We start from the raw sequence: 23,614 nt of genomic DNA on the forward strand, positions 1-23,614 counted from the left end.
GCCAATGCAGGGGACACGGGTTTGATCCCTGGTCCGGGAAGATCCCACATGCCATGCAGCAACTAAGCCCGTTTGCCACAACTACTGAGCCTGCGCTCTAGAGCCCACGAGCCACAACTACTGAGCCTGCGAGCCACAACTACTGAAGCCCGCGTGCCTAAATCCTGTGCTCTGCAACAAGAGAAGCCACCGCAATGAGAAGCCTGCGCACCACAACGAAGAGTAGCTCACGCATGCCGCAACTAGAGAAAGCCCGCGTGCAGCAACGAAGACCCAACACAGCCAAAATTAAATAAATAAATAAATAAAATTTTTAAAAAGTAGCTGGCCACAAAGCATACTTTTATAAAAATTTATATGTGTTTATACCCAAAGTTTATTGAGACTCAGTATACATGTGGCACAGCCCCCTACACCACCTGTTCAATAGTCCTGTGTACTTGGAAGAACTGAAGTTGAGGAAGGGCTGATGGAATGTTGCCCTTGAAGCCCTGAAAGGTACCTGGTTATGAAAGAAATATCGAGCTAAGTTCACCATACCCAGAATGGCAGATAGGATTCATCTCAAGTGTCAGCTGATTGACTGGTTGTGGCTGCTAAGGTTGAGAAGGACTTTTAAGGCAAGTTGGAGGTGTCATCATCCATTAGTAATGTCTGCCCTGGCTCGGGAAAGGGCACGCAGTAGCCCCCATGTTAGGAAGTTATTGTCCCTGTTTCCCTAGGCAGGAAACTGTACACTTTAGAAAAGTTTTCAAAAATAGGAATAAAAGTGAAGAGGAATCTTTGGCGCAGTTCTAAATTAACCAGAATACTCCAGTTCCTCAGAATATCCTTCTCACGTAGCCATAGAAACATCAAGGTAAGAAGGACCTTCACAATTAATTAGACTTATTCACTTTAGAAATGTTTTCAAAAATAGGAATAGAAACAAGGAGGAATTTTCGGTGACGAATTCTAAGTTCACCAGAAAACTCAGTTCCTCAGAATATTCCATTCAAGTACTCATAGACACTGAAAGCTAGGAAGGACATTTGAGATTAGTCCTGTGGTTCTCAGATTTGGCTTATGGTGGAATCACCTGGGGAACTTTTGAAAAATTCTGATGTCTGGGTTCTGATTTCATTGGTTTGGGGATGGGCCCAGGAACTGGCATTTTCTTAAAATTCCCCTACTGGTTCTCATGCCCAGCCTGGATTGAGAACAACAGATTTGGTCAAAACCCCTCATTCTACAGATAAGGAAATGGAGGCTGAGAGCAGAGCAATGGTTTTCCCGGGGACCCCAGGGACACAGCCGGTGGTGGGGCGCAGAGCAGATTCTGGTCTGGGTGTGGGGTGAAACCCCTGGGTCCTTGAGGTTGTAGAGCTGGAGTCCTAGAGCCCAAGTCAAGTCTTATAACCTGAGTCCCACTGGCCATTTTCCTTATAGCTGACTCTCCAGCTGAGTGTGACCACGCACCTCAAGACGGCCGTTTTTTCTCTCCCTCCACCCCTGCTCCTGGCACTTCCGAAGAGATCTCCAGACATTTCCCCCTAGGCCTCTAGTGCATATCTGGTGTTTCCTGCCTCTTGCCATATGTGTCGCATCGTACGTCTTGTTTGTCCTTGATGTCCCTGGATAGCAAGTGAAACAATAGTGAGGTCAACAAACCACCGCCCTAAAGTAACCTTTAAAAGGCTACTTTTAAAAGGTTTAAAAGGAGCGAGGGAAGGAGAAGTGCGCTAATGTTTGTGCAATGCCTCCCGTGCGCCAAGCACCTTACATATTTATCCTCTTGACAACACTGGACGGGAAATATTATTACTCCGTTCTACAGATGGGGAAAGGTGGATCTGAGAGGTTAGGTGACTTGCCCAAGGTCACACAGCTAGCGAATGGTAGTCAGGATTTAAGCCACTTCTCATCATTGCCCTCTGCAACCTCCTCCACTAATGTGGTGGTATGTCCCAGTCCCTTAGAAGACAAGGTATATCACCCTACAGATTGCTTATTAGTTACAAGGCAAAGATGGTAACTATGCAGGAGAGAAGCCTGACCACTCACGGACCAGGTGAACTAAAGGAACCGTAGGTGGACATCACCCAACATCACTTATGTTGTCTTTTGGCCAAGGCTACGTAACCTGAACCTAGTCACGAGGAAACATCTGAGGAACCCAAATGGAGGAACAGTCAATAAAATCACTGGCCTCTATTCTTCAAACGTTTCAATGTCAACGTCAAAGCTGAGGAACTGTTCCAGAGTAAAGAAACAAAAGAGACAAGACATCTAAATGCCATAGGTGGTGCAGGATTTGATTCTGCACTGGAATGGGGGAAAATGCTTTGCAAGCCTGTTGGGCCAATTGACAAATTTGAATATGGAGCGTAGAAGAGAAAACATTATTATAACAGTATTAGAGTTCTTGAATTTGATCACTGTGCAATGGCTCTGTAAGAGAATATCCTGTTCTTAGGAAATACACACTGAGGTACCTTAATACCTTTAATACGAGATAAAGGGGCACGACGTCTCTCAAATGTTTCGGAAAAAATAAACATTGCCGAGGTATTCCTTAGAGCAGCCAGCAGAGCTAAGCCCATAGTAGACAGTGAATTTTGAACCTTCGTTTTTATTTGATTAAATAATTCTCCAGTTTCCTGACAACAAGGAGAACACTCTGCAGCCTGGCTTTCTTGGTTTCTAACATTTCTGCTTGATTTTAGAGGAGGCACAAATACAATTCTGATGCTTCACCAACCTCTTCCTCACTCCACTCCCAGCTCCTCTAAGGAAGGGGGAAAACTGTGAACTTGTCTTACTTTATGATCATTTATAAATTCCTCCACATTTCCTGGAAGTTTACTTGGGATTTTATTACTCTTACCATATTCTTGGGGTGAAAAAAACAAACTCAGCAGGACATAACTGAGTACATTCTCTGTTCTTCTTCTGACCTTCCGCTCCTATGAAAATCGTTAAGTCAGATGTTCACGCTACCAGACGGAGGGGGACTGAGTGGGGCCTCTCGCTTGAAAACGAAAGTCATCTTTAGTTTGACAAATACTGAGCCAGCCTCTACTCTGCGTAGTATACAGAGTTCTTATCTCAGACATTTAAAGGAATGAACACATTCTATTTTACTGAACTAAAGGTGTCCGAAATACCTCCTGTGTTCTTTGTTGCAAAGCAGCAGTTTCATTAAGACAGAATTGCGGGACTTCCCTGGTGGCACAGTGGTTGAGAATCCGCCTGCCAATGCAGGGCACACAGGTTCGTGCCCTGGTCCGGGAAGATCCCACATGCCGCGGAGCAACTAAGCCCGTGCGCCACGACTACTGAGCCTGCGTGCCACACCTACTGAAGCCCGTGCACCTAGAGCCCTTGCTCCGCAACAAGAGAAGCCACCGCAGTGAGAAGCCCGTGCACCGCAACAAAGAGTAGCCCCCGCTCGCCGCAACTAGAGAAAGCCCGCGCACAGCAACAAAGACCCAACGCAACCAAAATTTAAAAAATAAATAAAAGTAAACTTTAAAAAAAAAAAAAAAGACAGAATTGCATCCTGGCCATTTGGGACAGGAAGTACGTATACTAGTCAGGGTCTTAGCTGCGATCAGCATAACCTGCCCTGGACGGTTTTAGCAGAAAAGAAAATAAATTACTAAGGGATACGTGGGAGCTCACTCAGTTACTAAGGAGAGCCACCACCTCCCCTTGTGGACACAGCCTCTGCTGCCCACACCTCTGACACTGGGCACTGGAGAGCAGGGGCCCCGCACGGCCGCACTCAAGAGCCCCAGGCCTGTGCTGCTTCCCACCTCCTGGGCAGGAAACCATTCCTCTGGGGGTCTGCTTCCCAAGTGGAAGTGCCTGATGGGCACACTGAGCAGTGACTTCTGTCTCAAGGAGGCAGCACTTAACGATATAGAAAAGCCCCTAAATATGGGAAGAGAGTTCCACAGAAGCTTGGTGGTCACAGGCATCATGACCACGTCCACGAATACAGCACCAACGTGGCAACCAGGGAAAACGCCCAGCTTCTAGGTTGTTTTCACGCTCACTAGGCTCCTGTACTTGCTTTTGCTGTCACCATCTTCCCTCTGTTGTTCTGGCATTTCAAGGCTTATTCTGAATACAAAAAACCAAATCTGGAAAATCCTCAAATCTTAGTTCTAAAGTGAACCTTCTGAGGAGGAAACTGGAAGTAATAACTATTTCAAGCACCTGGAAACGTGCTGTTTCCAGATGAGAAAAAAGGGGCCCAGGAATGTGGGATGTGGCCACCGCTACTGTGTCTATGCTGCTGGCCAGGACCATGATTTTCCAGAACGTGCCTTGCATAGTGTTAATAGATGGGTGGCCAGAGAGAGGAGGAGAGAGGAAGGAGGCAATGATTACGAGAGGGACTTTGCGCCGGGCAAATAAAAGTCCACTCCATTTCCTTCCTGTAGGACTTCCCTGAGACTCTACTATGCTGCAAGGGAGGTTCATGCAGCGATGCCCTAACTCACTGGACCACAGAGAACACTTGGCTGTAAGGTGTCTTGCTTGGGTTTCACCAAACACTCTTAGGGAAATTACCCCAGGCTGCCTCTCACCCAGGTTAGAGCCCCAGAGCACAGTTAACTTCTTCAAATTCAAAACTCAGAGACTTTCATGCAAATACAGTGATTTTAAATGTCACTGGCTTCAGACCAACTTTCATGCAAATACAGTGATTTTAAATGTCACTGGCTTCAGACCAACTTTGAGGGCTACTTTGAAAAGGGAAGGAGGGATGATACCTGCAGACATTTAGCCCCTTTCAAGTTCTGTTGAATGACTTGGGAAGTTCCTTTACCTGCCCCCCAACCTCACCCCGCCGTTTGATTTAGGAAATGCAGCTTGAGAGCTTTCAACCATGGGACCCCTAACCTTACATGCAAGCTTTAAGATTCAATGAGTGTAACTAACACAGGCTAAATAATACAGGATAAATAACACAGGCTAATAATGTTATCCAGTGAGGGAAAAAAGGTGTTTCCTACAAAGTCAATTCAATACACAGGAACTTTCAAATGTGCTTATCTTGCAAAAACTGAAATGAACATCGTCATAAGTTGATTTTGGTTATTTTTTTTTTGTTTTGGTTTTTGGCTCACTGTCAAGTTCAACTTGACAGATCACCTTCAAATTAATTTAACACATACACGTGTACAAAACTCGCAAAAGCTTTGGCTCCCACGTGAGCTGGCCCTCAAGCCCTTCACCAGAACAGCTGCGCTAGGCTGACCACTTCCAATTGCAACATACCGTTTGGCTTAGTAATCCCTGGCGCACCTCATACTGAGATAATTTAGCAGCCTATTAAAATGTCCACCACTCCTACTTTTTAAAGGTGTTTGTTTGGTTCTATCCAAAGGGCCATTAAGATATTGGAAAAAAAGAAAACCCATCTCTGAGGTGTGGCCCACAGCATCAATCCCGAGGAATCTCTCCTTTGATTATAAAAGCACTGAATTGTGAAGGTCACCAGGCAACAGCCCAGTTACTCTAAAATAGTTGCTGCTGGAGACTCCTTCATTTGGAATGGGTTTTGATGAACACTCAAGAGATCATTTCATACTTTTTATCCGTATATTCACTTCTTTTAAACCATAGTTTTTTTAAAAAAGTGATCAATTATTTTCAACCAAATCTCATAAAATGTATTTCATCCTCTCATGGAAAACTGAAGGCAGACTGGCAATATAAATGGCTTTATGGGATAACCTGCTACATATATTTTTAAACAATTTACGTATAGGACTTGATGTGTCTAAACGTCCAGAAACATAAGAGGCACCTGTTTCCAGGACCTCTTTAAACCAAGCCAGGCCCTCCAACGCTGGGTTGCTTTTTTCTTGGTATTTCCATTCCACGTGAAAACATTTAATCCAGGTCCTAACCCTCAGCTGTCCCACGAGTACGTGAATTACAGATCCTTGCACATCTGAAGTACCTTCTTGCCGCTTTTTTTGGTTTTCCTTTGTTTTGTTTATGCTACACAACTTCCCTCCTTCCTTCCTACCCTTGGCTCCCCAGGGCTTTTAGAGATGGGCTAACCACGAATCATGTCCTCCTGCAGCAGCGATGGAGACCCAGAGCCAGGACCCTCCCTCTGCTCCTGGCCAAAGGGGATGAAAGCAATCATGGCCATCTTAAACAGCACTGCTGTTCGCGGCGCAGAGATCTGGGAAACACCCTTGAATTCAGATAGCGAGCAAATTTAGCTGCCGCTTAAGTGACACACAGCTGCTCTGCATGGGAGCAGAGTCACTGTCTCCCAGAAGGCAATGGCCCTCCACAGTTTAGCCTCTGCAGATGGCCTCCCATTAGGTTCTCCCCCATGCATGACAGTCACTCTGAGAGCTTTGCCCATGCACTCGCCACCCTCAGAGCATTCCATACAGGGCAAGTCCTTAGCAGATTTAAGTGATTCAAATGTTTCCCCTCCCCAAATGTTCTTTTCAAGGGCCGTTTGGATTCCAGGGGCCACTGCTAACCTTAATAACTGACATTCTTTCCATTTCTTGCCTTCCTGTGGTGAGTGGCGATTTTGAAATCTCCACTGATGAATTTGTCAAGTTCTGATCTAAATTCAGGGCCAGAATGAACACTTGGTAGGCAAAAACTAAGCCTCCCCCGAAAAAAAGTTTGAGCTTGATAAATCCTCAAAGTGTGACAAGCCCCTCTGGATTTAAATGCCTTTGCCCAGCAGACCACTGACTTGTTCACTCCCAGTCTCCACTTAATTTTTTTTCATGGGAATGATTTGCTATAAACAGAAGAGCAAGCTCTTATGGGGCACTTCATATCAAAGCGCTTTTTTAATGGCACTCGGTATGTCAACCACTCCGGGCTGGGGCACTTTACTCATCAGCTTGAGTTAAATTAAGGCACACAAGAGACAAGTGCTTTTCCCAAGGCCTCTGAGTGGAGGGTGGAGTCCAGGCGGGGTCCTAAACTGGTGGAGGCTTAGAGAGACAGAGAGACTCGGATGACCATCCCACAGAACCATGGCAGGGTGTTGAAGCAAAGGTTGTGCAGCCAGAGAGATGCTTGAGTTCAACTCTGCCTCTGAATTTCTGAATTTCCTAGCTCTGCGTCCTTGTTCCGGTTACTTGACTTTTTTTTTTTTTGGTCACACCGTGTGGCATTTGGGATCTTAGCTCCCCGACCAGGGATCGAACCCGCACCCCCTGCATTGGAAGTGTGGAAGTCTTAACCACTGGACCGCCAGGAAAGTCCCCGGGTTACTTTACCTTTGCAATCTATTTTCCTATCTACAAAGTGAAGGTAATAAATCCGACTTGAAATGCAAGAGAATACTGGTAAAGTGCCCTGAGGGACAGCGCCTGGTTCTTAGTGTGTGCTCAATAAATGGTGACCATTACAGCTTTCTGTCGTGTTGGCATCCTTGTCGCTAATGCTTCCTATGTGACTCCGTTAATGAATGTAGAGCCTGAAGACCTCTGTTGGCTCAGCTCACAGAAAGTCAAGGAGCTTTAAAAGTTGAAAAAACACTTGTTTAAGATGCATTCTTGTTCTCTGAAAGGCAGTAAACCAGGAAAATGTGCTCCATTTCCAAAAGGGATTTCAAACAAAGGCCCTTTGAAACAGATGAGACTGGCAACACTTTCCTCTGTAAGTAAAATTAAGGTACAGTAATAACAGAAGCCGGTTTCCTCTAGTCTTACAGTAGGGGGAGGGGAGAGAGAGAGAGTGAGAGTGGGGGGGGGGAGGGGAGGGGAGGGGAGGGGAGGGGGAGGAGAGATTAACCGGGAATCCAAGAGTCCCTGGTGGTAAATTCTAGGCGGGAGAGGCTTTGTCTTCATTCTGTTAGAAAACTCCCAATTAAATGAAAGCTTTGGAAAAACACACCCAGATTTTTATCATTGAGGTTGTAGCTTAATTCTGAACAAAATCCCCCCCGGTTTCTGATTCATGTTTTTCTAAGTGTAAATGAGCCCTTCTGAGTGCCACCACCTCAATTTCGGGAAGTGGGGCCAGGTATCTGCACCATAATTAGCTCCCCAAGAGATTCTCAGGCACCCCAAGGTTTGAGAACCACCAGCCTGAACGTCCTAGGAGAGGAAGAGGTGGGAGAGGGAACACCTCGGAGACTCGGAATTCCCTCTTGGTCTGAATGGAAATAGTTTACACTGACATTGTCACAAATCCAAGAGATCTGGGGTAAATGGTTTCCTCATTTCTCCTCCATAAATCAGCGTGGATGTTCTTGGCCAGCTCTCTCCTTGCAGGGTGGGCAGCTGTGAGTCAGCGAGGGGCTTACCTCCTCCTCATCTCCTAAACTCGTCCTGCCTTTTGCAGATGCAATTCTTTCCCTGTCTGCCTCACAGATAATTATTTTAGCAGACAAGCTCCGCGCCTGAAGAAAACAGGATATATTCTTGAAAGTAATTATTGTACTGAAATTTAGTGGGAAAAGGCCCTCCTTCGGTCCCAGGTGTTTGAATCAAATCAGCTAGTGAAGCGGGCTACCATTTAGTTTAGTTTGCCAGTTAGCAAAGCTTGAGCTACAAGAGTTTAAGATGTCATTTCAGAGAATGTGGGAACAGCAAAGGTTTTTTTTGTGATCCAGGCCATATTCACAAGTTTTCGTCTCAGTGATTTGACGGCAGAGATGGGGGTGGGAGTGCCATAAATCTAAGCTTCTTTAGACTCTTAAAACATGGGCATTTCATTACATAAATCTTTCCCCTCATATATTTGTTCGAAACACCCACAAATGCAACAAAACAAAGAAACTTGCATTTAGAATGCTCAAGGAAGCCTTTTTTTAAAGAAAAAAACACCTAGGAGAAGAGTTCCATTGGCTCACACCACAAATCTTAGCTTCCTTTGAATGGTATGATGAGAAAAAATGTTTAAGGCATAAGAGTGCTACATATATAAAATGGAAGAGAAAGATAACTCAGCCATCTCTTTTCTGAGATTAGTAAAATTATCCAAAACTTAAAAAAAGAAAAGACAACCATGAAATTGTCACACCATTTTAAAAGAATAGTAGCTTAAAGTCAGAAGATAGTTTTCCTAGCACAGCCTTCACCTGTGTGTTTGAGAAAAGGCAAATTGGAAACACTGATACCCCCCAAATCCACATTATGAACAGCATTCTACTTTAGGACACCATGTGATTTTTCAGTCAGTTTTCATGTCATAAGAAATGTATTGATAGCAGTCATTAAAGTGACTCTTGGACATTATACACAAACATTTCCACTTTTGGACAAACTTTGCGTCAACACGGAGAACAAAGAAGGCTCTAAACATCTGATACACATTTTTAGCTAACTGTACTATCAGAGGTGGTGCTTAAAATGCTGGAGGATATTTGCTGTGTGCTCTAGGGTGAAATGGAAAATTTAAGAGAAGCTATCATGGTAAAAACAGTAGGAATGAGATATGCAGGCAAACAAATAGCAAGAAAATGCATCCAGCATCAACCACACACTCTCCTTCTACAGAAAATGCTAAAACTTACTTATATGAGCTATATAAGAATTAGGTTCAGAAGATAAAAGTCACTTCCTACTCACCCAGAGGATCCACCAACCTCCTCCTTAGAGAGGGTTCCTGCACTGAAAACTAACCACCTCACCTGCAGCTGGTTACTTAATTTTAATATGTAGTAGCTGCAGTGCCCCCTCCCCCACCTCCGTTCAAATCTCTGGCTACAATTATTCCTGCCTAAAAGAGCAAATGCAAGAGTAAGCTTTTGTTTCTCTCTCTAGCAGCTATCAACTAAAATAATAAAATTCCACAAACTTCCAAATTTTATAACGAACTGAGCTTATACTTAAAAAAAATCAAAACTTGAATCAACTATATATGTGGTCTCCACACTGCATCCAAGTTCACTTGTATGTTAGTTGCATGGAACTTGAAACAGATATTTCCTCTCCAGAAGTAAAGCTACATCTGGTAGGTGGGCTCCTTAGCCAGACTACAAATCATTTCAGTCAAGTGGCTGAATCGTAGTACTAGCTGTACTGCCTTGAGTTCAGGGAGCTGGGAACCATGCAAGTCAGAAGGGAGGAGAAAACATCTCTAAAAACCACTCTGAAATAAGCAGTTTGCTCTGGTTATTTCACCACTTCCAGCACCCAACTCGCATCTACACGGGCCCCTAAAAAGTGAGCTTGCCCTCCTGACTTCTTTACGTCTCCTCAGGATCCTGCCTGTTTTCACCAATGGACTCAAGTGAAACTTACAGACCTTCCCTCCACTTAAATCACAAAGAGCTGCTAATCTTCACTAGGTGTCAGTTTGAGTCACTGGACTTCCTTTTAACTCACACCAACGTGTAAATGACTGATGGTGCTTTAACCGTCCCAGAAGAATTTGCATTTTGAGCAAAGGATATTATCACCACCTGAACTGAGGATTTGTTTGGGGCGGTGGGGTGGAGGTCAGCGTCGGTTTCCAGGGCTTGTTCACTTCTGAACCTGTTTGCTGAAAGCTCCAGAAGTTTTCAGAAGAGCGAGACAAGGGCATGCAGGTGTGGGTCCTGTTCGTCCTGTTAATACCCTACAGCAGGGGAGTGAGGGCTTTGGCGGGGATCAGAACCGTCAATGCAGTTGGAAAATAGGCAAATCCTCAGGCCCAAGAGTCAAATTTGGAGGTCCAGAGTGGGGCCCAGGAACCTGCACTTTTAAGCACTCCATGTGATTCTGACTTCAAAGACATTGAGAGGCAATAATCTGAGTATTTTAAAAATTATATAATTATACTCTAGCTACATAATTTTCTATAGGATACTTAACATACTAAATTCTACCTAAACTGCTAAGTAAAAACAAAACAAGCAAAATGGCTTCCCTAACCTATCAAGATCCTTTGAATTGTACCTAGTCAATAGTTTCAGGTTCCAAACCTACATTCCTTCTCAATAGTTCTTAAATTGAATGCCAAACACTTTCACATGTAGATAGATCTAAGAAAACATATACAAACACACACACATTTGGAGGTACACTGAAGATTTCAAATTAAGGGTTCAAATGTATATTATCAACTTACTACTTTCAACATTTGAACCTCAGTTAAGGCCCAAATTTCTTTTTCTTTTAATTTTTATTTTATACTGGAGTATAGTTGATTAACAATGTTGTGTTAGTTTCAGGTGTACAGCAAAGTGATTCAGTTATACATATATACGTATCTATTCTTTTTCAAATACTTTTCCCATTTAGGTTATTACTGAATATTGAGCAGCCTTCCCTGTGCTATACGGTAGGTCCTTGTTGGTTATCTATTTTAAGTAGAGCAGTGTGTACATGTCAACCCCAAACTTGCAATCTATCCCTCCCCCCACCCTTCCCCCCACTCCCCTCCCCCATAACCATGAGTTGTTCTCTAAGTCTGTATGTCTCTTTCTGTTTTGTAAATAAGTTCATTTGTACCATTTTTTTAGATTCCACATATAAGCGATATCACATGATATCCATGCTGCTGAAAACTAAGGCCCAACTTTCTTACTTTTCAAACACTAAGTTGGCATGAAATATGAAAATATAAAAAGTTAATAGAAATAATTATCACTGAGGAAATCCTTAGATTTGATTTCCTAAAGTAAGACAAGCCTTGAAATTTTCTTGTGCCTATGATAGGCCTAAATTAAAATTCCAACAACCCCTGCACATCAAGGTACTCATTTAACAAAAAGATCAAATTAATATTATGGTAGGTCTTAACCTCAGAATTTCCTGAAATGATTGCTTAAAATGTCAACCTTTATTTGCTATTAATACCTTTACATTTGAATATTTATAATTACTCTTTTTTATGTGTAGAATTCTTACTCTTGAGAGTTGGGGCCCTTTTTCAAACCTCTATTCAAGGAAGTACAAAGCAGCTGACTAGTTTTCTTACTAATCTTTTTTAAAAAAAGAAGCATTCAACAGGTAAGAGCTCAACTTGACGTTAATGGCAAAGAGCAGCGTTCTCAGGAGTCTACCTTGAGCTTGAAAACCGTACCTTATCCTTGTGATTGGTTTCTGCATTTCCCAAACCCAACCCTTTCAACTGGTCCATGCAAGCCTAGTTAAAATACTCTGTAATTCTTCTATTTCAAGGGAAATTATCTGCAGAGTCCTTTCCAGTCTTTCCTTTTTCCTCTAGTGGGTGGGAGGAACTGAGTGTAGATACGAGAAAGACAGGACAGGAACTCTGTCTGCCAAAGGGAAGAGAAAGATGATCTGGATTCCCCCTACCCAGTTAGGTATTTTACCTCTGCATGTAACAAATTGAGATACTTACAGTAGGTACAAGACTTATTTTTTGTCACTGCCATAGTGCAGATGGTTTAAACAAAAGTATTACTAGCTTCTTTCTCCCTAACTTTGTACGTTATTTAACCAATGCAGAGCAAGATGCTTTAGGATGCTTTTTAAATGTTAAGCTTCATGTGAAAAGTCACTGGAACTTACATACAGTCGGCCCTCCGTAAGGCAGGTTCCGCACCTGTGGGTTCAGTCAACGGCAGACTGAAAATATTCAGGAAGGGACTTCCCTGGTGGTCCAGTGGTTAAGAATCCGCCTTCCAATGCAGGGGACACAGGTTCGATCCCTGGTCAGGGAACTAAGATCCCACATGCCGCGGGGCAAGTAAGCCCGTGTGCCACAACTACTGAGCACGCGGGCCACAACTAGAGAGAGGCCCGTGTGGCACAACGAGAAGTACCGTGCCACAACTAAGACCCAACGCAGCCAAAAATAAAATAGTAAAAAAAAAAAAAAACTCAGGAAAATAAATTCCAGAAAACTCCAAAAAGCAAAACTTGAATTTGCTGCATGCTCCAGCAACTATTTACATAGCCTTCACATTGTGTTATTATAAGTAGTCTAGGAATGATTTACAGTATACAGGAGGATGTGTGTAGATTATATGTAAATACCATGCCATTTTATATAAAGGACTTGAGCATCCTTGGATTTTGTTATCCTGGGGGGGACACGTGTCCTGGAAGCAATTCCCTGCTAATACTAACTACTAAGAGCTGCCTTATTTACATCCCAACTTTATTTTTACTCTGTAGCTAAAGTAACTGCAGTACGGTGGGGTTAAAGTCAGTAATTTGGCCTTTACAAAGCACTCAACACTTGCAAATATACTTTTCCAGGTCCTTCCCCCACCTCCTCCACTTACCTCTGATGTAGCATTTTCAAGCTTCTAAATAGTTCAAGAAATTTGAGCTGGAGGAAAAAAGTGATCCTACAAATACCCCCAGGTACTGTGGGTAGTTGGCCAATCAGTCCAAGGTTAGACAGCATGTTAAATATTGAGCTAAAATCAACCCTTGAGTTTCTGGTTCACTTTAGTTGGATATCCTCTTCGATGGTTCTAAAATTAGTAGTTAATAACCACACTCAGTTGTACAGTGGCCAAGGTTTGTGGGTAAAAAAAAAAAATGAGCACTGAGACATTCATTCCATCAACAATGACACCTAATACAGTGCCCCTCTGTAACACGGACATAGCAATCACACCATTCTTCTGGGGACCAGGAAGAGACTGGATGAAAGACACCAGAGGAGAACCTCAGGAAGTCCTGGGGGACTCTGGCCATGAAGGGAGCACTGGGGTTCAAGCACACAAGTTCATGGAGCAAGAAAAACAAAAATACTCACATCTACTCCCCAGACCCCATCCTCAAAGGCTAGTATAAAAGTAAGAAAGGGCTGGGTCAGCTTAATAAATTTTCATCTGTCTTTAGTTGCTTTGTTAAGAATAATATGCCTAAAAGTCTGCAGATGAGGTAAGATGTTGTTGAAAAGAGGCATGTTCCATATAGATCTCTCGAGCATTCCTAACACTGCCAAAGCGTCCTTAAATCTTCCGGGAGACAAAACAGTCTCCTAGAGGGAAAAAAGTCTCTAATAGAGCTGTAGCTGTGATTTGTTTTTATTCCTAGGTTTTTATCCCCCACCTTAGGTATTTAAAATCATATCAGAAATAAACATCATACCAAAAATAAATGATTTTTTGTCAAATAGTAGAATGTCACTGAACTGAACTTTCCCTAACAACTAGCATATAAAGTTGTCGATCCGTCTTGCATTAGCAAAAACGAAAATATGAATAAAAATAAGAAAATGAAACCAAAGAGAAATACTATTAAGAGGAAAAACAAAGACAAAATTCAAATTTACTTTGAAAAATCTGATTTTATTTTCTGAATCAAAAAGAAGTGTATTCGTGTTAAATTTAGAATGTTTAACTTTCCATTGATCTCTCAAAATACTTTCCAAATATTGTTGACAGTGCTCAGAACTGTGTAAAAGTTAACATCCAATACCACATTTTAAAGAAAAAAGTTTAAATGCAGGACCTATTTCTAAGAAACCCTTCTCAAAGGTCAAGGCATTGGCAATTCTAATTTTAAAAGAAAAGAATTTTAATTATTGTAAATTTAAGTGACAAAGGTTTTCAAGAGCTATATATCAGATCTCTTCTAAAACAGAAAAAAATTTAATTTCTGAGGGACTCATACCTGACAACTCCAATTAAACATGATACTTCCCCACCCCACCCCCAAATTACTAAATGCATTATTTCACCTTGGAATAGGAAAATTATAAAATGTAATTTAAAAACTATACTCTTTCTATATATTAATACATCATTTTAACTGTCATGTTTGCTAGCAGAATTATAAAATTAAAACCAAATTCTACATTCAAGGGACAAATGACAAATGCTTTCATTGCTTTATTTAAGAGTCTATCCCATTCTTTGTTGTCTTCTACCCCCATATTTTAAAATCATGACCAAAGGTCATAAGTCAATCCATTTACCTGAAATGAACAACTAGTAGATACTGGTCCTACATCTGTGTCCTTTAACAACTCAGTATTCAAAAGGCTGGGGGGGGATTTATAAGAACATGACTTAGGAACACTTTAGAATTCCAAAGTGACTCTGATACCCACGTCCCTAAAATCTAACAGACATTATTCATAGGCTATTCATGTGTACTGAAGCATGTCCAGCATGCAGGCGAACTTCTTTTACTTGTTCAAATTGAGGTAAAACAGACAAAAAATACATAATATTAACAGAAGCTGCATAATTAAAACTAACCTTCTTTTGCTGCTTATTTCATATAAACTGATTTTTAAGTTTCTTCACAAAAAAAAGAGATGCTATAGCCAATAATTTCTCCAATTTCAGTCACCCAAAAAAGTACGCTTCTTCTTTCAAAGTCGTTATTAGTAAAGAATGTTTTGAAATGAAGAAAAACATTTTTCTCCAGAATTTGCATTTTGTACTTAGAGTGATACAATTTCTTATTACTTTATTTTTCAAATTTAGAAGGAATTCAAGTCTGGGTACTATTTGATATTTTTTCAGATACCAAGCAATACCGACAGGATTCATAAATATGGTTTTCTGACAGGTAAGTAGGCTAACATTTACAAAATACCAACAACTCTTCTTTCAAGCTTAAGATGGCTGAGATTTAGTAGTTATGATGAGTTTTTCAGTACAAATACGCATTTAAATCTTGATTTTTTCTGGCCAACATTTTGAATAGTCAAATTTTACTCCACTTCCAGGTTTTAAATGAAACATAGCAACAAAAAAAAACTAGTGAAAATTACCCAACTGGCACAAGTCCCATATTTCAATGTTATTTTTAACCCAATAATTATAACCTACTGCCAGTAATTATTTATATGTATCTACTTGTTTTTATTAAATAAGCACTGGTCGGTTATATAAAAGAATTTTGCAAGAATGGTACTTGGCACTGGGTTACCTTAATGCTTCTGGTATTAATAGAAGCACTTAGAAAAATACCAGCTCTTAAGCACTTTTTGTCTGTAATTTGAATTTCCAAAAGCTTTTTTTCAATGTTACTTTTCCATTGGTAGATTCTAGGGAGTTTAGTCCCAGTTGATATGGTTGATTTTAAAAAACAAATAAAAAAATCCCTAAGTCACATAATGATGGGACACTACACTTGCTTTTTACAGCATATGGAAACAGTTCCAGGCAGACCAAAAGTAGAAGAAAACCTGCCAAATCAAAGTATTGTTAATAAAGTTCATCTTACGTACCCCAGAGCAGAAAAGCTCAAAAATCAAAAAATTAAAATCAAAACCCCACCCCTTCCCTCCACGCAAAACCCCAACCCCAAACACTTTAGTTCTGAGCCTACCATTTCCCTAAAATGTTAATACCAGAAGCTTTAAGGTACTTAAAGCCGCAGCAGTAACGGTAGAAAGCGCCACACCACAGGGGAAACGCCACAAAGGGTTCAGCAGCCGCCCACTCAGTCCTCACCACCCCACCCCAATAACACATAAAAGCTCCTGTGGAAGTTGTTTTTTCTTATGCTAATAAAGGCATACCACCTAGTGTGCTAAAGACTAAAACTAGCAGCCTTAGAACAGGAAAGTGAAAATAGGAAGCCTACGGGAATGATCTAAATGCCTACTTAGGAGAAACAGAGAAGCAGACAGGACCCTGGCCCTCTTGTGTTTGCAGGGAAGTGGTGGAACTAAGCAGTCAGATTTACCCACATCAACACAAATTTAACAAAACTTCTGCAAGACACCAGAATAAAACCTGACCTTTCCAGTCAAAGGGCACAGAGAGGCCTCATCCATGTCCTGGAGTTGAATGAGTTCAAGGATTGGCAATAAAAGAAAAAAGAAAGCGTTAGGGGCATGATGGGAACCAGCTTCGCAGTTTATCGAACAGTCACCCCAAGTTTCTCCAGCACACGAACACCCTTTTCTTGGTATTCCTGTCGGGTCATCCAGAAGTTGTCTTTGTCCTTCATGATGTCCGCTAGAACTGCGCCACCCAGGAATACCATGTGCTTTCTGCGGGGTGGGTCTTCAATGCGGATCTTGAATTTCTAAAGGAGAAAGAGGAGATGATAAAACGTCACACGCATGGTGCTTTCTCCTTTATGAAAATGACTTTTTCTTATATCCTCATGTTGAATTCTCACAAAGGTCCTGTGATGTAAGTATCTCAGTTAGAGAGAGAAATTTTGTAATTTGCCCAAAACTCACAGCCAGGAGATCACACATCCATCCCAGTGTGCTTAGAACAGTCGCAATGTACACCTGTGGCCCCATGGTTAACTACACTCCTTGTCACCCTCAAAAGCAGCCTGATTTGAACAATGAATTCCATGCTCGCCCTATCAAGAGCCCAAGTACCAGAGCCCTGACTGTGACAGGTTTCCCACTAATGGGCAAATCACCTGGCCAGCTGTCAAATGAAGAGTTGGGATAAGAGGACTGCTATAGTTTCTTCAAGGTCTCACGCCTCTATGATTGTAGTCCCGTGCAACAGAGTAAGCTTTAAGTTCTTTCCTTATAAGCAAAGCTCACTTTCTATTCTCTCAAATTCAAACGAAATGTTCTCAAAATAAACAAGGCCAAACACGGTCAAAATAAATTATGAGGATGTTGGAAAAAATGAACACAGTAACCAAAATTAAAGACAAGCAGGAGAAGTTTTATACTCTGCAGCCACTATTAACTGTCTAACAAGGACAGACCTCCATCTGTACGGTCAGTCAACACCTGAAAGAGAAACCTCAAAATGAAGTAGCAGTTTTATTTACAAAGTCACAAATCCCACAAAAAGACTCAAAATAACTATGTCATTCTACATTGTCTTTACGTGACATAAATGAACTGTAGGATCTGTCATAACACATGACATAGAAAAACATCCGTCTACTTATTAATTCCGAGGCTAATCTACTGTTCTAACTGTTCTAGTTACTTTTTTACTCTTTGGCAGGGGTCAGCAAACTTTTTCTGCAAGGGACCAGAGAGTAAGCACTTGAGGCTCTGCAGGTCTCTCTGGCAATCCCTAAAGGCAGCCAGAGACAATATGTGACGATAGGCAACATATTATGTGACAAAAGAATGGGTCTGGCTGTGTTCCAAAAAACTTTATAGAACAGCCAGGTTTGGTCCAGGGCTGTGGTGTGGCAGCCCCGCTCTCAGGGACACCTGGCTAGCCCCTGAGGACACCACTGCCCTGCAGCTTTCTCAACTGGCTGCTGTTTCTCTCTCTCTCACAACCTGCCTAACTCTGGAGGTGGGTAACAGTAATTCTTGTTCACTGTTCTCTCCCTCCTCCCTGCAACTCCACAGCCCCTCAGAAACTCATCCTATCTGACTATCCCATCCACCACCCCCCTTTGCCCAGGGCAGCTACAGATGCCCAGGTTATTCCTCCTCATTCCTGCTCTGTGGCACGTGTGCATGCTCTCTCCACCATGTCCTGACATCATCCTCAGTGACCCTGTCTTTCTCTCCCTCACTCGGCAGAACACCAACTCAGGTGATCAACCCTCTTGCTCCGCCCCTGCCCTCAAGCAACTGAACGCGTGTCAGAGAAACTCAACATCTACCTTTACACGGTACCTCAGCCGAGCCCCTCAGTGCCGCTCGGCAATCCTGTGACATTTCTCTTCTCTCTCGCACTCTCCGAGACGCCACTTCACACCTCCTCATCTATTTCATAAGCCTCTACCAGCTCCTGCGTCCTCTCAGAGCCTCCTAACCTGTCCTGTGACTTCACCTTTCCTCCTCCCTTCCCTCAACAATCTATTCACCACCCAGACTTAATGATCCTTTAAACAAGTCAGATCCTACCATTTCTCTGCGCAAGATCCTCCTTCCTCAGTAGGAGGAAAGCCCAACTCTTCACCGTGGCTGAGTAAGGCTTACATCCTGACTACCTTTCTGAGCTCACCTCCCAGCCCCGCCCTTGCTCACTCTGCTCCAGCCACTCCTGCACACTCCCACCAACGTGGGGCTCTTCCTGCCTGGAAGATTCTTCCCCCCCGAGAGTCAGGCTGCCCACTGGCTCACTCCCTTCAGGTCTTTGCTCAAAAGTTATCTTATCTCACGGGAGTCCTTCTCTGATCACACTACACAAAGGAGCACACCGTCTCCCCCAATCACTACCCACTCTCTAGCCCCTAACCTGACTTCTCCATAGCGCTTACTACTACTGATACATTATTCACAGACTAAACGCGGGGATTTTTGGTTTTGTTCACCCCTGTTTTGTTTCTCCCACCATCTAGACAGGTGTTTGGCACCTAGAAGGAGTTCAAGAAGCATTTGCTAAATAATCATCTGAGACTGATTTTAAATTATATGTATACTCAAAATCAGACAAATGAGTGAAGTACTTAGACAACATGGCTCCTTTTGAGTCTTTTAATTTGTTTAATGTATGAGCCCATACACAATTTAATTTCAGCAATTTGAGTCACAAATAAAAGATGTCACATAGTGTCTCTAATACATACAGTCCTCTGTAGGATGTAATCTCATTATCTAAACTGAACAAAGTTGATGAGATGAACCTCAGAGATTAATTTAGAATTAAACGACTCTTAATTGAGTGCATCGTATGTACAGTGTACTTCACACAGTCCAGGGTTTGTAGAAAAAAAATCAATGCCAAATAACCACCAACTATTACATACTAGTTTAAAAATTTCTTCCTACTCTACACACCAACAACTACCAATTAAAGTCTGTTTAAAGAGCTACGATAGTTGACGGGGATGCAAAAGAATTGGAGACACGGTGTTGTTTACAATCTGATTGGGGAGATAAGACATATGCAAGAAACAGCCAGAAAATAACTCAGAGTCAGGAACATGAGACAGTCCAAGAGTAGCACTGAATGCTGACTACATATTAAAAAAACAAGTTAAAAAAAAAACCAAACAAACCCAAGGGGGCCTTTCTCTCTCTATAGTACAACAGGTTCTTCCCATATACTTACAGGCACCTCTGGTTCCAGGCTGTTTGTTACAGATGAACCAAAACATCTGGCCCTGGACCCAGTTGCCTCGATACACTGAATACAGAGGTGCCCCAGCACTAGGACCGCTCTGAGACAACGCTCATCTTGCACCATTTACTTCTTCCTACCTCTTCACGGCTACACTAGACTGCATTAGGAATTTGTTTAGAAAGACTTCTTGCTCCCTCTGGTGGCTGTCAAGATTCACAAGCTATTTTACAGGGTTTTAAAAGTATGTTAACAGTTGGATTATTGATTGATACTTACAGAAAGTTTTTCCACATCTCCCTTCAACACTCGTTCTAAGTAAAGCTGTTTAAGCTCTCGTTCCAACCGTGATGGCAGCCCAGGGTACATAGTAGACCCTCCAGAAAGCACAATGTGCTTATAGAATTCAGATCTAGAAAGACACAATAGGTATTCATTAGGGGTTTCAGATTAGGAAAACAGTATCTCAGAGTTGCTTTTATTTACATCAGCCTCAGGTGGTTGCTGGGAGAATTAAATAAAATTCAACATGTAAACCACAGGGCTGAATGTCTGCTATGACTACTGTTAATAGATAACAAACCCTCTTTATATATAAAATTATTAGCATTTTGATGACAATACTTCTAAAGCACGTAACATTTTCTTGCAAATGTAACTGAGTCTTTTAGTGATGACCAGTTTACATTACAAACTTGCAGCATTTGGACTGTGCTATCACAGTGCTTCCATGGAGCCACTTAGATGTGGTGCTTTACTATAATTAACCATATTCTACCACGACTCCAGTTCTTGCTTTTGAATTTTTCCATTTGTCTTTTGTAGTTTTCCCTTTTGTTCCTTTGCTTTGAGGCTGTCAGCTATTATTTTTGGTTAGATTGATGTGTTTGCTTTTTAGAGCAGTCCTCGCTTTCTTCCTTAAATATGCTGTTGGTCATGATACCAGATAATCAAATCTAAAATAACTGCATATGTAGTAGAAGAAATATCATCTGAGTGAGGGTCTGAGGAACTCTTCTCCTAGTAAAACTCAGGAGCTAAGTCACATCCATTTTGGCCTCATTCAAACTCACTTCCAGGTTTTTACTTACTTTCAGGTTCTCAAGGGCTCAGGCTATTATAATTCTAGCTTCTAGAAGAAGTTCTGTATTGTATTTAATTGCAGAAGTATGCACATGAGTGTGACATAAACTAAGCAGTTGAGGTATAGCTACATGTGGTATGTGCCCATGAGCATTTATTTTTCTTTTCTTTTTTATTTTTTTAATTAATTTATTTTTATGAATTTATTTTTGGCTGCACTGGGTCTTCGTTGCTGTGCAAGGGCTTTCTCTAGTTGTGGCGAGCAGGGGCTACTCTTTGTTGCGGTGCGCGGGCTTCTCATTGCGGTGTCCTCTCTTGTTGCAGAGCACGGGCTCTAGGCGCGTGGGCTTCAGTAGTTGTGGCTCATGGGCTCTAGAGCGCAGGCTCAGTAGTTGTGGCGCACGGACTTAGTTGCTCCGCAGCATGTGGGATCTTCCCGGACCAGGGCTCGAACCCGTGTCCCCTGCATTGGCAGGCGGATTCTTAACCACTGCGCCACCAGGGAAGCCCCCCATGAGCATTTACATGTATGCTTTCAACACACAGGACACGCAAAACAAAATTTGAGTTGCGCTGCTTTCCAATGCTAGCAATGTGGAGAGGGTACTGAACCTAACTCCAGTGCTTTAGGAACACCAAAACTTTAATCACTACCAACAGGAATGCACTTTTAAATATAATTTTCCTATTACTGATCATTAAATCAAGGGACAAAAGCATCTACCCAATCCCTACCATGAGAATTTATCATAATTATTAAGTCTAGATTAGACTTTTGATCATCTTCCATTAGATTTATAGCTTTTTATAAGCCAATTGCTATTTTTATTAATTTCCATTACCAGCCTGTTCCCCAGCCAGCCCACAAAAATTAGCGGGTTATTTCATTCAGGGTTAAATAAAGAAGTAGGCAAACACTTGCTTAATAAAATGCTTCTGAGTGAATTTCTCAATAACTTGAGTATAAAGGAGAGCTTTCTAACTATGACTCAAACTCTAGATGCAATAAAAGATTATAAATCTTTTTATATAACTAAATAAAAACAAAATTTTGTATGGCCAAAACACCATAAGCAAGAGACAAATGAAAAATGACAAAATGTCTGCAATAGATATCACAGAGCTAATATAAAAAGAACTTTTTCAAAAACTGAGAGAAAAAAATTCTTTTTAATTCCATAGAAGAACAGGCAAAAGCCATGAACAGATAATTCACCAGGAGAAGATATAAACATGGCCCTAGACATAGAAAAATATATTTAACTTCAATCTTAAGAGAAACGCAAATTAAAACTACGTTAAGATATCATTTCTCACTCATTAGACTTGGCATAAAAGTAAAATGCTGAAAAACTGTGAACAAGCTGTTGGGGACACAGGTGCCCTCATATATGACTGGTGGGAAAGAGAAAGGGTACAACTTTCATAGAAGGGAACTGAGCAATAACAAAACCACACACATTTATCCTTCAACCCAACTATTCCCCCAGACATTTTTTCAGAATATATATGTCCAACAATACAAAGATACAGTGTGCACAAGGTTATTAACTGCAGCGTTATCACTGCATTATCACACTGGAAAAAAGAATGCAACTGGAACAAAGAATAAGGACAACCCCTAGGAAGTGGCAGATGTAGAGAACAAACATGTGGACACCAAGGAGGGAAAGCAGGGTGGCGGGGGGGATGAATTGGAAGATTGGGATTGACATACATACACTAATATGTATAAAACGGACAACTAATAAAAACCTGCTGTATAAAAAAAAAGGCAGTTTTAGACATAAAAAAAAAAACTTGTTTAGAATACATTAAGTGAAAAAAGCAAAGTGCAAAAGAGTATTTACAGTATGCTACCTTTTGTGTAAGAAAATAAAAAACAGAGGGAGGAGGACCAGGGTGAAAGACAAGGGGTGGGGAGAGTGATACTTCTGAGTATACATTTTTGTATAGTTTTCACTACCTATTCAGAAAACAAAATTAAAGATGAGCCGGGAATATCCTGTGCCACAAAATAGAATGAATTAGAATGTGCTCAAAAAGAGATGAGGGCACATCAAAGGACACAGGAGCTTGCTTGAAGGGGCTCTCACAGGCGAAATCAGGAACAATTTAGCACCAAAATGAAATAAGGCAGTAATAAATTATAATCCACCAAATAAAATCATGAGACCATACTGATAATAAACAAAACAAGGGAGAAAGGAAAAGGACTTCCTTATGCTAGAATGCCAACTAATAAATACAGAATGACAGAATTAGAAAAAATCACCTTTTTGCAACCATCACAATAAAAATGGATTTCGGCAAGAATCATCAACAGACGCCAAAAGGGGTGGGGGGCAGAGTTTGATGAGGAACAGGAGATTTACACAGTCTCAAAGTATTTTCCCACAAATTACTTAAAAGTCAGGAAAGGAAAAAAAAAGAAAACGTAAACGGTGGAGAAAATAGGAAACTTCATTAAGAGTTTAACTCTAATATCACCAATTAGGAGCAAACAGACATCACTTCTGGATTTGATAACCTGAGAAGGACACATCACTTAAGTACTGTTCTAGCCAAAAATGCACAACCTAAATCTAATCATGAGAAAACATTCAAACCCAAATTGTACTCTGCAGAGATATCAATGTCATAAAAGACTGAGGAACTATAATAGATAAAAGGTGACTAAGAGACATGACGACTAAATACAATGTGTGACCTTAG

The 23,614-nt window shown here is 41.5% G+C and overlaps 1 protein-coding gene across 2 annotated transcripts in view; it reads right to left on the reverse strand.

The window, feature by feature from the left end:
* Positions 1-14,173: 14,173 nt before the first annotated feature.
* Positions 14,174-23,614, reverse strand: part of ACTR2 (actin related protein 2) — a 36,123-nt gene continuing 26,682 nt past the window's right edge. For both annotated transcript variants that reach the window (XM_036872965.1, XM_036872964.1), the window contains 2 exons: positions 20,096-20,228; positions 14,174-16,892 (listed from right to left, as the gene is read on the reverse strand). In XM_036872965.1, coding sequence (XP_036728860.1) covers positions 16,722-16,892; positions 20,096-20,228 — 304 coding nt within the window. In that variant the 3' untranslated portion in view covers positions 14,174-16,721. The remainder of the gene's footprint in view (positions 16,893-20,095; positions 20,229-23,614) is intronic.

Source organism: Balaenoptera musculus, chromosome 13 (assembly GCF_009873245.2).
Source record: "Balaenoptera musculus isolate JJ_BM4_2016_0621 chromosome 13, mBalMus1.pri.v3, whole genome shotgun sequence".
NCBI classification, from domain to species: domain Eukaryota; kingdom Metazoa; phylum Chordata; class Mammalia; order Artiodactyla; family Balaenopteridae; genus Balaenoptera; species Balaenoptera musculus.